This window comes from Artemia franciscana, chromosome 12 (genome assembly GCF_032884065.1).
Source record: "Artemia franciscana chromosome 12, ASM3288406v1, whole genome shotgun sequence".
Classification (NCBI taxonomy): domain Eukaryota; kingdom Metazoa; phylum Arthropoda; class Branchiopoda; order Anostraca; family Artemiidae; genus Artemia; species Artemia franciscana.
The window spans coordinates 24,156,005-24,172,201 of record NC_088874.1 but is presented as its reverse complement, the minus strand read 5'-3'; the positions used below and the strand labels follow the sequence as shown (position 1 = coordinate 24,172,201).

The following is a 16,197-nucleotide window of genomic DNA, read 5'->3' as shown; positions in this document are numbered from 1 at the left end:
AATCGGTAATTAAGTTTTCAAATGTGTCATAAATCTTAAATTCATATATATTTGTCAAAATACAGTCACAAATGTGTCACAAGACACACAACCTAAAGGGTAGGAAAAATGTGAAATTCTCATTTTATATGAAAATAAATAGAAATCATATTAACTGTATCACAGAAATTGGTGCTAAAGGTCCGACGAAATCGGCAAGGTCCTTCCGCTCATCAAAGCTGGCTGTGATATGAGAAAAACAAACATACTCACAACCGCTTTGTGAGCGCTAGGACTACCCTTCTACGTCCCAGCACCAAATTTATATAAAAAAGGAGGGATTTCTTTTAAAAAAAAGAAGCAATTTTATAAATCTTCAAAAAAAAGCACATCACCGTCGTCGCGTACACGTCTCGTACATTGACGATTTTACGCTCTCACACAACTTATCGGTTATAGATATGAAAATGCAATGCATTTGAAAAAATCTAGATGGAAAAAATGTTATTAGCTTACCAACAAATGCTTAAATAAAAGAAAATAGACAATGATGAATATGCCATACAAAGGAATAAAACCTAACTATGTTTATTGAACTTTAACAAAGAAAAAGAAAAGAAAAATATGATAAAATATTCAAATCCCCGAATTTCTTACTTGATAACTAGGTATTCGAATAAATTCCAGCAAAACAGTGATATGTAAGATGCATGAACACAAAATATTTTTTATGCATATTGCATCAACATACGAAATGCGGGACCAAATCAATTTAATTTCGCCCTAATTAAAAAGAAAATAAAACTCCGAAAATATCAGTAAATGAAGCATATTTTAAATCAAGAACTTAAAAGGGGTTTAAAACTGACAGAAATTACTCCACGCATTAAAAAAGGAAAAAAATTCTAGCGAGTGAGTGAACAAAAAAGGTACCTCCCCCTACCTCCCCAAAAATGGCATAATATAACTTTAAGAAGATAAACATGCGGCGACTGGATGAAAGAAGCAACTCAATGAAAAAACGTAAAATGTGGAGATCAAAAATATTAAACAGGCTTAAATAATAAAAAAGGAGAAGGAGTGTGGAAAAGAATCGCATCAAGAATGGCTGTGATATGATAGCAACTACAGACCACACCCATTCCGACGCGATACCTTCCACTCTTTCATTCACAAAGCAATAACAAGCTTCATTGCCAGAAAATCATGCACGGTATGGTCAATTCGAAGGTTATTAACTTCTCTTACAACAAAGTGAAATAAAAGCATATTTAAATGCTTAAAAAAAAAGCAAGGGCAACGTGAGAACGGACGGGGCTATGTATGGTAGATAAAAATAATAATAGCTTTTTTTTGAAATGATGGAACCAAAGGATGTTTAAGAGTGCAAAATAGAGTAACTTTAGGCACAGGAAAAAAAGAATACAAAAGTATTCCCAAGTTAGCAGGTGAGATCTTCATAAAGATCGAGTTCGATCTCTTCAGTAATCCAAAAAAAATCTTAAAAAACGCAATTGGAATGTTGAGTTTAGTTATGACATGCAAAGATAACCCCAAATCTTTGAAATTCACTGGGTTAGCAACTGGTGACAAGGAAAACCAACAAACATGGTGAGAAAGACGGTTGTTTCCCCCTTAAATTCTTTAATATTTTGAAAAAGAACATGGCATGTTTTAAATTTAACCTGTTGAAACTTAGAGCCCCCTCCCCCATTCTCGCCCTTTAGAGCTTTTGTACACCCATTTCCCGGGCAAAAATTTCCTCAGGTGTCATGGATAAGTGTCAATACCATCCATATACACCTATGCACAACTTCTAAGAAAAAAGACGCGTAATGGGTAAAATGAACTACGATCCACACGAGCTAAGACCACAAGAACTAAATCAATAGTCCCGCTAACTCGTCAAAGCTGGCTGTGATACGAACTGAAATAAAACGCACCACAACCGCTCTGACGAATAGCAAAACTCATAATTCCAATTCTGGGAAGAAAGGAACCGCTTAGTCGCCTACTGATAAAGCACTCGAATATCAAACGAAACCAAAATCGTGGGAACCAAATATCTAACCGCAGTAAGTGGGAAAGTTGTAAAGTTTCAAGCGAAAAATCTGTGCATCAAACCTGGCTGTGATAGGTCTTTGAATTACTATGACAACGGGGTTTAATGCCATGATTCGTGCTTAGGACACATCACTCTTTTCTTCACACTTGTAGGCATAAGAGAGCCGCTGTCTATTCACAAACAGAAACCCCGAACATACGTAGTTCTTCAAATGAGGATTCCTCTAACAATAGATTGATCGCCTATAATTCTTCATGTTGAATATACTTTAATTGTCTGGACTCAATATTTTTGCACAAATACAAAAAGAACAAGGAGCAGTTTGAGGGGGGGGGGGGATAGTTCTTCAATGAGATGAACGACATGCCAATGAGATGCATTTAATACAAACATCTCACTACCCATGTCTTTCAAATCAGCAAAGCTAAAAATTGAAGGAGCAATGTCGAGTGAGCTACAAGGACCGAGACATATAAAAAGCACCCAAAAAGACCAATCAGACAGTGGTCCAAAATCAAAAGCGGAACATACAGTTTGTTATTGACGGTATATTAGATAATTTGCTTTATCGATTGTACCTTTGCTTTTAATAACACCATGACTAAGACCATATGACAGCCGATCTGACACCTTGTTGTCTCTCCTGAAAACGAGTCACAGCAGACCTTACGCGTTCTCTATTGAGTTCCTATCTACCTGTCCTATCCTTTTATTTCATAAAATTCAGTAATCACCAGCAAAGGTAGTAATGAAATGTTCCACCAGCCTTCTACTTTTATTTATATAGATTGAAAGGTTACGATTAAATAGAACAAAGGAAAAGAAAAAATAAACCCTCTTAGGACTAGTCTTCAGAGAAGCAGAAAAATTTATTAGGAGAACTAGGAAGACTCTAAGACAACAAGATTTTTTTTTTTAAATCAGTGTTAAAACCACAATGCTTGTGGTTTGTCGCAATGCTTGGATTTAAAATTGTCTTCCGGATAGGACACTAAAAAAGGAAGATATTCGCATCCAAGTCCTTATACCGCTGATCAGAGCAGAAGGAATTTCTATTAGCCGAGTCGTACAATAAAATCTATTTATAATCATTTAAATTACTGAAACTAAGATAGATGGAGAAAATTGTTCGCATTAATCAAAGAAGTGACTACCTGTGAACCGAAACTTAAAACAGATTCGCTGTTGAAATTTGAGCTTTTTCTTTCTTTTTTAACTAACTTGAAAGGTCATGATTGAATTGAACAAAACAACTTGAAAAAAAATGAACCCTTTCACAGCTAATCTTCAACAAGGGGGGAAACACATTAAAAAAAAAAAGAAGTAAAAACAAGGAAGATGTCAAATTTACACACAAACAGATACATAAAAATAGAGTACATAGCATGCTAAGCAAAAAAAAACGTAAAACAAAAGAATTATTTTAAGAACTTTTCAATTAATTGAGCTTTGCTTTAATCTCCTCTGTCCAGTGGTACATTTGAATCTCAAAAACATGACGTATTGACAAGTTTCAAAATTCCCTCCAATTTTTAAGCATTGATAATTGGATAATGGCATGTTATTGCAAAAAAATTAAAGCTTAGCTAACATAGCAATCTATTTTTGGCTGACAACTGCTGAAAACACCACTGCTGTATGACAACAAAATGCTTCTCTGCTTTTATGGAAAAATACAAGAAAGCATTTTCTTTGTGATCTAAATTTAAGCCAAATTTTTGATAAGGTTTTAAGAAGCTGTAACGGGAGTCATTGACTTTGCAAAAACTGAGCTCTTATCACAATTGCCTAAAATCTTTGAATAGTGGGGCTAGTAATAGGCTGTATCAGCGGCAAACACGCAGAAACTCTGTATGATCAAATTACTTATAAGACGAGATACCCAAAACTAAGTAGATTAACAGTTTTATAGGACCTTGCATCTGCATTTGGAATGGCCTCCCGAGGGAGATTATCCCTGAGAACCAATCTGTCGATCCCTTTTAAAAGAGAGTTCAATACAGAATGTTATATGGAGTCTAGGCAAATGGTAGACTAGTAGCATATCAGGGCCTTAGTTTTCAATGATCAAGCAACATAAAAATTGTTATTAAAGAAAGTGAACTTTAAAAATGTTGTTACAACCATTTTAAAAACTAAGAAGAGTTGTTCAGAACGTTCAATCCGATTAGTAACAGAAGACAAATATTCTTCTTCAATAAATGGCTTTTGGCACCTCTTGATTTAGTTTTTGGTATATTTAAAAGATTTATTTTTATTATTTGAGAGGAATTCAATTCTAGCCTAAGCCTTCATTAAACACCAAGGCGATTTCTAACCGGCGTAATAAAGTTAAATGAGAAACAAAGGGCATTGTCCTTTGACAAAGGCCTAAAAATAAAAACTTATCTCTACCGTGTGGACAAACATACTTACAACCTGCTTCAAGATTAAACATTGATATAACCCGGAAAGTATTTGTAAAATACAAATAGAAACATAATCTTGTATTTGAAATTCTCACAGAATTGAGAATCAATTTGTACTGAACAACAGGAAATAGGAAATACACGGCAGTTTTTTTCTGTGTGTGTGTGTGTGAGGGGGGGGGGGGTAAGTACACCAGATGGAGGAGTTCCAGCACCGAATTCAGAAAAAAAGTGGTTCGAAAAGAGGAACTTTAGTGTAAAATGGGTGATGTGAGTTATTTCTTCCCATAATAACAACTCTTTTATAAGGTATGGGGTAACCTTAAAAACTAAACACTTTTTTACTTTTTTCTTTGTGCCAACACCAATTGCAGATTTGAATTTTCTCTACTGCAACTGTTATTTACAGCCTAAAAAATACAACAAATTTTAATCTTTGGGGACCAGCACATAAAAGCGCTATATGTGCGCCGCTTGTCATTTTACAAAGGCATATAACAGTTAAATACCCACCCAAGGGAACAAATTTCGATTTCAATGGGATTTTCTTCAAGATGACCGTTCTAAATTAATTGCAGTACTAAAAACAGCTTTTCCTCGACTACTTTGTCGTGAAAAATTTGTCCATGGGGTTGGGTATATAGTTGAGTATCTTACTGGGTAGCAATCGGATGTAGGTTTTACTGCTCCCGATGTAGGTTTTAAATAGAAAATTTCTATTATTCCTTTAGACGTTCCCTTATTCTGTTAAGCAAGCAGTATGGCTACGTCTTAGTATTGTCGGCTTGATACAGAAAAAGGATGTAACTGTAGAAACAGTAATTGACATAAAATTGAATCTTCCAGTAATCAGTATCGTGTCAAATGACACCGAATAATGGATTTGGTTATTACTAGCCCTGTTCTACCCCTGGAAAACTCTGAAAATCCTCACAAACATCATCAAGTAAATGTAAGTCACTTCAGATAGCACAGATCTCCAACTGACCCTACTTGTTTAATTGACGTGACCCTATTCTACATCCCCCGGAAGAAGCATGAAAATCCTTAGAAAAGTCAACTATCAATACGAAGCAGTAACTATACTTACTGTAACAGCTTCGGCTCTTTGATCTTCAGCTGATGCAACCTGAATAACATTGAATATGGCAGGGCAAACAAGTTTGTCAATGTCGCTTATTTCTACCAAATTTTGTTCAACAAGAACCAAAAGTGCAGCATGGCACGTTTTTCGAACCTAAAACCAAATAAAGTGTTAATATTTTTCATGTCTACAATCATCTGTTAAAATAAACCTAACATTTCAATTCTCAACTGGAAGGATTAACACCATAAAAGCAACGACGAAAAGTGATAAAGTTGCCAAATAGCCAGTTTTGATAAGGTCTCGCTAGTCAGGGTAAAAAAAAACAATGATAGGAACTTAAAAAATGTTCGGAACATGTCGTTTTACTTAGTTTTAAAAGTGATCTTTTATTATTCACAGAAGGGGCTTCCCTCGGTAACGCAAATTTCCAACAATTGTCACTTTCTAGAAAATTGTCCTGGAACCACCATTATAAGACTTTGATTGAAATGCAACAAAACAACTAAATGCATTAGCCGAACCGTTTCCCCCCAGTCCAGTAATCTATTATTAGAGGAGTGTATTTTCCAGTTTTATAGAAAATAGCCTAGGCCAATAACAGTTTTAAGTTAAGAGAGCTGCAAGCAGGGTTTCCATCTGTAGCACGACAGTGCTACTTTAGCAATTTAGGAACGGACCGTGGTGGCAACCCTGGCTGCAAGGAGATGCTGCACACATACACACACACTAAATTCCATTACACTTGTCTGACATTGGCTGCGTTTTGGCTTTCATTCTTCATCACATAAATTGTATTTAATTCCTTATCTCTTATGATTACATACATTTCTTCCATAGTAGAAAGAGATATTTTGAGGGTTATTTATTATTTCGTAAAAGTCTGTCATACATGTCAAAAACGGTAACTGCTGTTTCGTGAAGTCAAGTTTCTGGATATGTACATTTCTTGTGGGGCTTATTATATAAATGCATACGCTCAAAGAGATTATATACTGAAGTAGTATTTTTAATATTATAACAAAAAAATCAGAGACACGTAGTATCATAATTTACGTGATAAACAAATCGCCAGATTCACCAGACAATCTTTTTTTCGACGTTTTGGTTAAAAATCTCCTCTAATTGCAAAAAAACAGCAAATATCCATTCTGCCTGAAGACACTCTCCTCCAATATTAGCCCCTCTCTCTTTCTCTCTTGGACGAACCTGAAATATTACCAACATCCTATTAGTAGGTATTTGATCCCTGACAGCACAGACGAATCTCCTGATACACCACCCCAATAAATTTTTTGGCAGTGTGCATTCTTATGACTACAAATCCAACTTATTCATTCATACCACTAAAACAAGAACAAGGGCTTTGTTTCCCTTTTAATAACCGAAACATAACAAAGTACATATTTAGTCAGATATTATCAAAACTGCTAGATCCATATTCACAGCAATATCTACTGCAAATGACCATTTCTGTAGGGGCAGTATTCTCACATCTACTCGAATAATACTGTAAATTAAATTGTGCTATTTCAAGACTCAGAGTTTTATTATTCTTTTCTACCATGCTAATTTTAAAAGATAAAAACCAAGGAACTAAACCCTTAAAATACGACAATGCTGTCCAATCTCTTCAAAAAGGTCTGCACATATTATGAATAATTTAAACATTCGAGAAGAGTGAAGGATTCCTTTTTTCGAAAAAAAAAAGTCAAGGCAAGCAAGAGGGGTTTATTACAAAAATACCACCAAAGCCCAGAAAAGGCAACGAACATAACACATTCTTCTCGAAAAGGTCGGAAGCGGGTAAGTGAAAGAAAAAAGAGAAAAACGCATAGGAATGCAGAGCCAAGGGGCATTTTTAATGCTAGTGGACAGGCTACTTTTTTCTGTTAAAATTGACCGATACTCATTCTTTTAAGGACACATTCAGTCCGTAAAATTTTAACACATGTGCTTGGATAATCATGAACTTTAACAAGTGATTCTATGTTAACAATGTATAACTCTAGTACTGATTATAAGAAAATTAAAATAGAAAATAAATTGTTCAAAATGTGTATTCCCAAGATTTCTGTTTCTGTTCTCTATCCATTAAGAGAAGATACGAAAAAAAAACCACCTGGAACAAGGAGGGGTCGAGAAACGTGAATTTCTCCTGGGAAGCTTATCCCTTAAAAACCGAGTATCTAACCTTAAAAGAAGAAATATGAAAATGTACATCACTTACAGGCAATATGTATACAATTAATTTCATATCTGGAAAAGAGGGAGGGGGCATTTCGGGACTTCCTCCTAAATTGGTCGGGAGGACCCTAGCAACTGGCAGTTTTTAAGCGTAAAATATATTTTCTTACACATCACATCCTCCCATCTACTCTAAAGGTTAAAACCGCAAAACACTTTTTTTATATGAAAAACCAAATATAAATATGCTGTATCAATTTTATATTAAATGTGCATACTATACAGCTTTGGTTTCTTTGCGTTTATACCTCGCCACCTTAATTACACATATATCATCAACTAAGGGATGTCAGCTCAGACGAGCGATTTAATACCTTTCTCTAGTTTATTGAGTATGCACTGCACCTCTTCCCTCTAACTTAACCTAATGTCCTACAGAAAGAGCCCTTAATTCTTTTTATTTAAAAATATCCATGCATTTGGGGGACAGGCTTGCTACTTGTCGCTCTAAGAAAGACCAAGCAACTAAAACGTTGCTTTGACGCCTTATGCGCCAGTAATGGATCATATATATTTATACATTTTTTTCGCAATTTTGTTGCTTTTCCAGTACTTCATAGTTCTATCCAGACAAAAAGCAATTTCTGCAAGTTTTGTGTGTCCAATGTACTTAAAAGAACAAACTGCCTACACTTTATTATATTTCCAATCCCAGTCCCTTTACTCGATGATGAAGTTAATTCAACGTGAACCAAAATTCATTTTCAATTCTTCACTAGCTTCACGCGACAGCGATATAAATATCATTATCAAAATTTTTAATCGCGCCACCAAGCAGACCAGTTCGCAACCGTCATTTAAACAATTTGTTACTTTAAAGAAGGTCATTGCGAAAAAAAATAATAATCTCGTTAAATTGCAGTAATATCTAGACATAATTAATACAAAATCATCATGGCTTGAATGATGGACCCCAACTTGTCTTGAACAAAAAAAAAACATGATTTAAAGAGAACACCGAAAATCAAAATTTACAATAATTGAGGCCAAATATTAAAACTGCTTTCTGACGAAATATCAATTCAAGTATCTTAATTAGTCTAAATAGGAAATAATAAGGATGTTGTTCAGCTCTTAGTCCGACTCTCTAGAAACATCTCTTTAGTCATATTTTAATCTTTATTACAAGAACAAGTTTGCCTGAGGGCTACTTAATAGGCTTACAAAAAAAAACTTTTTTCTGAAAAATGCATCGGATTTTGACAAAATCTCCAAATGGTACTAAAAGTGAAAGCGAAACTACGTTCATATGGCTTAGGGCCCGTACCCCCAGCATATTTTACGATCCTTTTTTATAATATTCTTTATAATTTACCTATTTTTGGCCTTTTTGAATGTTCATTCTCTCCGAAGTAGGCTCCCAAGTATATTTTCACGTGAGCGTCATAGTTAAAAAATATCACCATTCTGTGTATTGGTTAATTTTTTTCCTTGCACTGACATTGGCTTTACCCCAGTACCAGGGGGAATGTCAGCCCTAGCTTGGTTACAGTTTTGTACAGTAAACGATTAAAAGGGTAATAGAATCCTACTCTACGAGAAAGTAAAAGAAAAAAAAAGAAAAGAAAAAAAGAATCGGAATTCCAGCCAACACCCCCTCCCTTCTTCCCAAAATCCAGTATCCGCCACTATACACAAACTACTTACCTGAGAATTGGTATCGTTTAGAGTAGAGACTAGAAGTGGTAAGATAAATTTTTGAGTCAGGTGTCCTAAATACTCTTTTGACTCGCTGAAAAACATCGATAGATGTGGCATTTGCTCTACCATACAGTAGCGGACAAGGTATTCTAAAAAAAAGAAGAGAAAGGACTCAATTATAATCCACAAAAACTAATTTAAAGATACAGCCAAGAAAATTAGAGAAAAAAAATTATTTACATCCACAAGATGGAAGGATAGCTTCAACAGTGCCCTCGCTAGAGAACAACAATTAAACTAGTTACAGCAACAAACTTCAACAGCGCCCTAGCTAGCTAGAGCATCGTAGTCAAAAATTCCACATTCCCCAGAATCATGCTAGAAGAGTTAGAGTAAAATTACTCCACTGCTCTACGTCAAGGTGTGACTTTAATTGTGTTGCATGGCAACATTATTTTTATTTCGTGATCAGCGGTAGCTTGGTAACGTAAGACACGCAAATTGGAAATTTGTACCAGAATGTGAATCGTCGAACGGTAAGAAAAATTCCTTCAAAGGCTTTTATGTCCAACAATTAAAGAAAAAAAAAATCTACTAGTTAGTATAAATAGAAGACAGAAGGAAACTGTCCAAGCTCCGAAAGCAAATTTCTTAGGATAGTAAGAACTGGTGTCCCTGGTTATGTTTTTTGAAGATCCAGGCTCAACATGACCTCAGAAGTGGATAGAATGAAGAGGGATCTCTTTATTCTTCTCATTAGGATGCATAACGAGAGAGATTTGAATCCTAACCATGTTAAGTCAGAAGTAAAGGCAAACAACTTTACTCTATTTCTGGGGTTTCATACCTGTTCTAAAATTTCTTGGGGGGGGGGCTAAATTCTACCAAGACTTAACGCAATATGTTGTCGGAACTTACATTCCTTGGTTAGAAATAAAAGCTAACGCCCTAGTTATTCTGTTAACGGATCAGATCCTGGTCCAGCCTTTTAGGAGAAAAACAGGAACGAAACCTTAAATTCTTGTCATTGAGACATCTAACAGAAACAGTATCGAATCTTAACCAAACTCTGTCAGAAGTAAAAATAAGTGTCCAAGTACCCTATTTTGCGGGGTCCCTACCCATTTTGGGGTTCCGTGTCCCTACATAACTGTGAGTGAGAGGAGCACTCGATTCTTTTCACCAAGACACCTACCAGAGCGGGTTGAAAGAACCCGAACAAACTTGGTAGGAAGTAAAATAAGTTTCCAAGCTCTAGCTTTTGGAAGCTCGTACCTGAAAAAACTAATATAGGGGGGAATCCATAGAATCGGCACTTTTACGAGAAAGGACTGTTTTATATTAGGTAAGCTAGGTAAGAAGTAAGAAATAATGTCCTAAAAATGTCTTTACTTGATGAAGGACCCTGTTTGAACTCTGTGAGACAGGGAGAATTGAACCAGACTGACCTGAACAAAAGCCAGTTAGAAATAATATTTGACCTGTTGTTTCTATGAAGCTACACCAAACTTAGTAAGAAGAAACCGTTAACGTCCTAGCTGTGCTTTTATATTTATGGTCTTGAATATCTTTGCTAGATCAGACCTCTGTGACAGAGGAGCTGAATACTCATATTCTCTGCACCCATAAATATGAGTATCAGATCTCAATTACATTTGACTGGAATTAGCAGCTAAGATTGGAAATGCTAGCTGGCAGTAAAATAGCTACGGCTGGGTTCAAAGAAAAATCACCGCATAAGTTGTCCAGAAACAACTTTATAAAATCACTAAAAACACAAGAACTCCAGAGGTCACTTTTGCCTCGTCTATTAATTTTATGTGCAAGGAAGGTAAAAATGATTCCATTCCTTATTTTCAGCTTCGAAAAAAAACTAAAGTTCAACTTTCAACCAACTAACGAAAAAACATTCTACAGTTTTCTAATTATTTATAATAACAAATATCTTCGAACAAGACAATGCACAATCATGAAACTTGTTTTTTTTTTTTTTTTAGTTTGGGAGTTTAAATACGAGCTTCGTTTTTTCTATCGTAAAACTTTCTTATAATGAAGTAGTTTTATTTTCTAGTATACGGAAGACTTCAAAATACTGGAAAATTACATGTTTTTATCTCACCAATAATCCGTGCAGCAGGTATACTGCATGCTTCTTTTTTTCATTCAGCCTAGTTGGTTGTTATCTCATAGTAATTAGACGCAATACATCAGTAACTTTTAAATCAAATTCCTTCTCTGATAAGAATCAGAAATAATAATGACGCCACGTCTGCTTCAGATAAAGAAGAAAAAGGCTTGGGAAACTCCACAGATTTTTCCAAAACATCTCTAATCAAAGTTAATCCAAAGGAATGAACTATTTATGCCAGAGTTCACTTTAATGCTAAATGTTAAAGAATTAACTTTAATTATTATTAATTCAAATATCAAAGGATTAGTTATACCCCAAAAAAATACTCTGTCATCCTTCAAAAGACTGGATAGCTAAGGATCAATCCAGACGAGTAATTTCTAAGATCATATTGTTTTTCCATTAAAAAAGATACAGGCACGGAAGATGATAGCTTTAGGGACCGTACTCCCTCCTTCCAAGGATCTTGATATGCTCATGAAATTTCTAATACCTTTCATTTAATTCATCATTTCTCGAATATGTGCACCTCATTTAAGATCTTACAGCCCCTCGGTAATAAAGCCCTGCGTAGAAGCCAGGACCAAAATCATTTTCTTTTAATACGTACAAGCTTCATCTGAAGGCTTACTTTTCTCCAGAAGAAAATAGCCCAAGAAATAACAGATCGCGAGGAGGTCTTGAAAATACAACTAATTAAATTAATATGATTAAAAGAACCATAAGTTCACTGATGTGGTGGTCGACAATCCAATCAATCTGACTAACAATTTCGACCACATAAGGACAGAAATAAACTACTATAAAAAAAGAGCATTAAAAAGACAAAAATAAGCTTTGCAGGGGTGAAAATTTCTTTTTATTGAGCACACGCGCATTGTTTGCACAAGGGCACGCGCCAAATGACAAGCAGATGTGTGCAAGAATTCTAAATTGCATACTATAGATAGAACCCCTGCCGTCTGTCGCGTGTTTCCACGACAACCTGGATGCAAGATGTTCTCACTGGGGAAATGCTTACGGCTTCAAGTTAGGTTTTCCTCTCCAAAGCCCCTTTCAACTCCAATGAAGTTTGAAACACCTGGCGAGGGACGGCATTGAGGTATTGGTTACTCCTAAGAAACACGCTAAGTGGAAGGAAGTTCATTACCTTACTGAACTAAGTGTAAGGTTTCGCTAAACCGGCGCAAATAAGTGGAGGGAGCAATATCAATACATATAAATTAAGTGGCCTTGGAAGCCAGCAAACACTATTTAGCTCCCTAATCTTGCGAATCAAGCTGAAGTAAACAATTACTCCATCAACTGAATCAATCGATAAAGTAACATCTGCATCGAGATGCAGCTGCTGGCATGGCAAAACATTTTTGACTGAATCCACAAGCTGCTTCAAAATAATATGGACAACACCAAACACAAAAGTAAATTTTGTATTGCTCAATGTGTAGTACATTAGATGTGTATATGCTAAAACCTCAAGCAGTCTTAGAAGGTGTGTTACACGACAATTTAATCGGTATACGGCTCAAACGGTCCCAGACATACAGAAAACGGCAAATTACGTGGGCCAAAGCGTAACTAAGATACGTACTTAATAATTCCCAACAGTTAGCCATTCAATCCAGAAAACTAGACGATTAAGATATAGTCCCAGTTAAGCGGTTACTATAAGGTTTAAGCAGAACCCTTGTGAAGACCAGGTCGATCTTTACCTTAGGTTCTTTACCTGTAACTAAATACTTAGTTATATCGGTTCAACTCTCGATCCTTACTCGATATTAGTGGAACCAATCTGAGTTGATCACAGTTAATCTTAATTGAGCATTTAGGTCAGAAGAAATCCTTCAAATATTCCATAGAAATTTAACAAGAGAAATTTTGTAACAACATTAACAAAGCTAGTATTTATCATTGGTCGATCAGAAAATACTTCAAGGAGAAGAAACACCGACATGGAACACGGGAAACCACATTCATTTTTCTTCCAATTGTTCCATAAAAGCATTAAATTTCTTTAAATTGAACTTAAAACATTGAAGACACGATGTTTTCTAGGGCAAATAGCTTAGGACCTATGATGCCTATTGCAGTAATTCTTAGACCAACAGCAGTATCAAACAGTTCGTGGTAACGAACTGTAGTAAGGAGCGACCCGGCTCAATAGTAACCAAAACTCTAAAAAATTGAATTTTGATATCAATAGCTACATCAAAAGAATCGCATTTTAATGCTGATTTTAAATATATAAGTTTCATCAAGTTTAGTCTTACCGATCAAAAGTTACGAGCCTGAGAAAATTTGCCTTATTTAGGAAAATAGGGGGAAACACCCCCTAAAAGTCGTACGATCTTAACAAAAATGACACAATCAGATTCAGCGTATCAGAGAACCATACTGTAGAAGTTTCAAGCTCCTGTCTACAAAAATGTGGAATTTTGTATTTTTTGCCAGAACACAAATCACGGGTGCGTGTTTTTTTTTTTTTTTTTTTTTTCAGGGGTCATCGTATTGACCAAGTGGTCCTATAATGTCGCAAGAGGGCTCATTCTAACGGAAATGAAAAGTTCTAGTGCCCTTTTTAAGTGACCAAAAAAATTGGAGGGCATCTAGGCCCCCTCCCACGCTCATTTTTTTCCCAAAGTCAACGGATCAAAATTTTGAGATAGCCATTTTGTTCAGCATAGTCGAAAACCATAATAACTATGTCTTTGGGGATGACTCACTCCCCCACAATCCCTGGGGGAGGGGCTGCAAGTTAAAAACTTTGACCATTGTTTACATATAGTAATGGTTATTGGGAAGTGTACAGACGTTCTCAGGGGGATTTTATTTTGTTTGGGGGTGGGGCTGAGGAGAGGAGGCTATGTTGGAGGATCTTTCTTTGGAGGAATCTGTCATGGGGGAAGAAAAATTCAATGGCAAGGGCGCAGGATTCTCTAGCATTACTATAAGAAAACAATGAAAAATAAACATGAAAACGTTTTTTCAAATGAAAGGAAGAAGTAGCATTGAAACTTAAAACGAACAGAGAGTATTACGCATATGAGGGGTTCTAAAAATACTTTAGCATAAAGAGCGAGGTATTTAGGAGGACATAAATACCTTGCTCTTTATGCTAAAGTATTTTTAGTAATTTCAACTATTTATTCTACGGCCTTTCTGATTCAGGGGTCATTCTTAAAGAATTGGGACAAAACTTACGATTTAGTGTAAAGAGCGAGGTATTAACGAGGGTACAAACCCCCTCGTATACATAATAAAAATATAAGGTTATGAAAGTTTGTTACGTAAGTTAATTCTTAAGTTACGTATATTTTTTACTAATAAAAACGTTCGTTAAAAATAAAAAGTTCTAGTTGTCTTTTTAAGTAACCGAAAAATTGGAGGGCAACTAGGCCTCCTTCTCCACCCCTTATTCCTCAAAATCGTCTGATCAAAACTAAGAGAAAGCCATTTAGCCAAAAAAAGAATTAATATACGAATTTCATTTTAATAATTTATGTGCGGAGAGCCAAAACCAAACATGCATTAATTCAAAAACGTTCAGAAATTAAATAAAAAAACCCAATTTTTTTTGCTGAAAGTAAGGAGCGACATTAAAACTTAAAACGAACAGAAATTACTCCGTATATGAAATGAGTTGTCCCCTCCGCAATCCCTCGCTCTTTACGCTAAAGTTTGACTCTGCCATAATTCTACTTTTTAAAACAATTTAAAGCTTTAGCGTAAAGAGCGAGGGATTGCGGAGGGGACAATTCATTTCATATACGGAGTAATTTCTGTTCGTTTTAAGTTTTAATGTCGCTCCTTACTTTCAGCTAAAAAAATTGGGTTTTTTCTATTTAATATATCTCAAAGACGGCTTCACAGGAAAGCACTGTGAACAAACATCACAGTGATAGAATGGTAGAACAATTTCTGCTCTATCCACCTCTACATTCCAAAATAACAACTACACAAGTGCTTCCACTATACAAATTTCCCCAAAAGAAAAGTGGGTCACCCTAATCTTCCTAAAAACCAATGTTAGTTAAAATTAACGCTTAGTATTTCATGTTAAGTTCCAAATATCACGAATGTTGATTTTTGGGAATATTTCAGAAAAATCAGCTTTCTTTAAAAAATTTCTTGGGGAAACACCGAAATATTCGGGGTCAGTGGAATCACAGCAACTAAGCTCCAATCTCTCCCCCCCCCCCCTTAACACAGGGTTTTGAGTTACAAGCACCATACATGATCTTCAACACTCTTTTATCGGTTAGTGACATTAAAGAAATCGAGAAATGGCCTTGTTTATTAATCACTGTTCAAAAAATACTAAAATCATTTTCTGTGCAACATAGCAACTTAAACCAAATTTCTGGAAACTAAGTTATTCTTACATATGCAAGGAATTTGTTTAGGTTTTGAACGGTCCGACTATGCATTTCAGTAGTCTAAGCACAGAAATAAACAAAAAATCTGATAGAAGAATAATTCATCATTTAGGACGAATATTCCCGCTTACATGGGGTATGACCCACTAAGATGGACTCAAAGCCTACTTAATTTACATTGTTCGTAAGTTCCTTTGACCATGTTAATAAAAATTTTTCAATTATTCCATTTCTCAGCGGAATTTGTTGACCTAAATCCTCCCTCA

The 16,197-nt window shown here is 35.5% G+C and overlaps 1 protein-coding gene across 5 annotated transcripts in view; it reads right to left on the bottom strand.

Annotated features, from left to right (window-relative positions):
- LOC136033898 (serine/threonine-protein phosphatase 4 regulatory subunit 1-like) overlaps window positions 1-16,197 on the bottom strand; it is a 146,633-nt gene that overhangs the window by 60,808 nt on the left and 69,628 nt on the right. For all 5 annotated transcript variants that reach the window (XM_065714895.1, XM_065714894.1, XM_065714896.1 and 2 more), the window contains 2 exons: window positions 9,431-9,573; window positions 5,543-5,689 (listed from right to left, as the gene is read on the bottom strand). In XM_065714895.1, coding sequence (XP_065570967.1) covers window positions 5,543-5,689; window positions 9,431-9,573 — 290 coding nt within the window. The remainder of the gene's footprint in view (window positions 1-5,542; window positions 5,690-9,430; window positions 9,574-16,197) is intronic.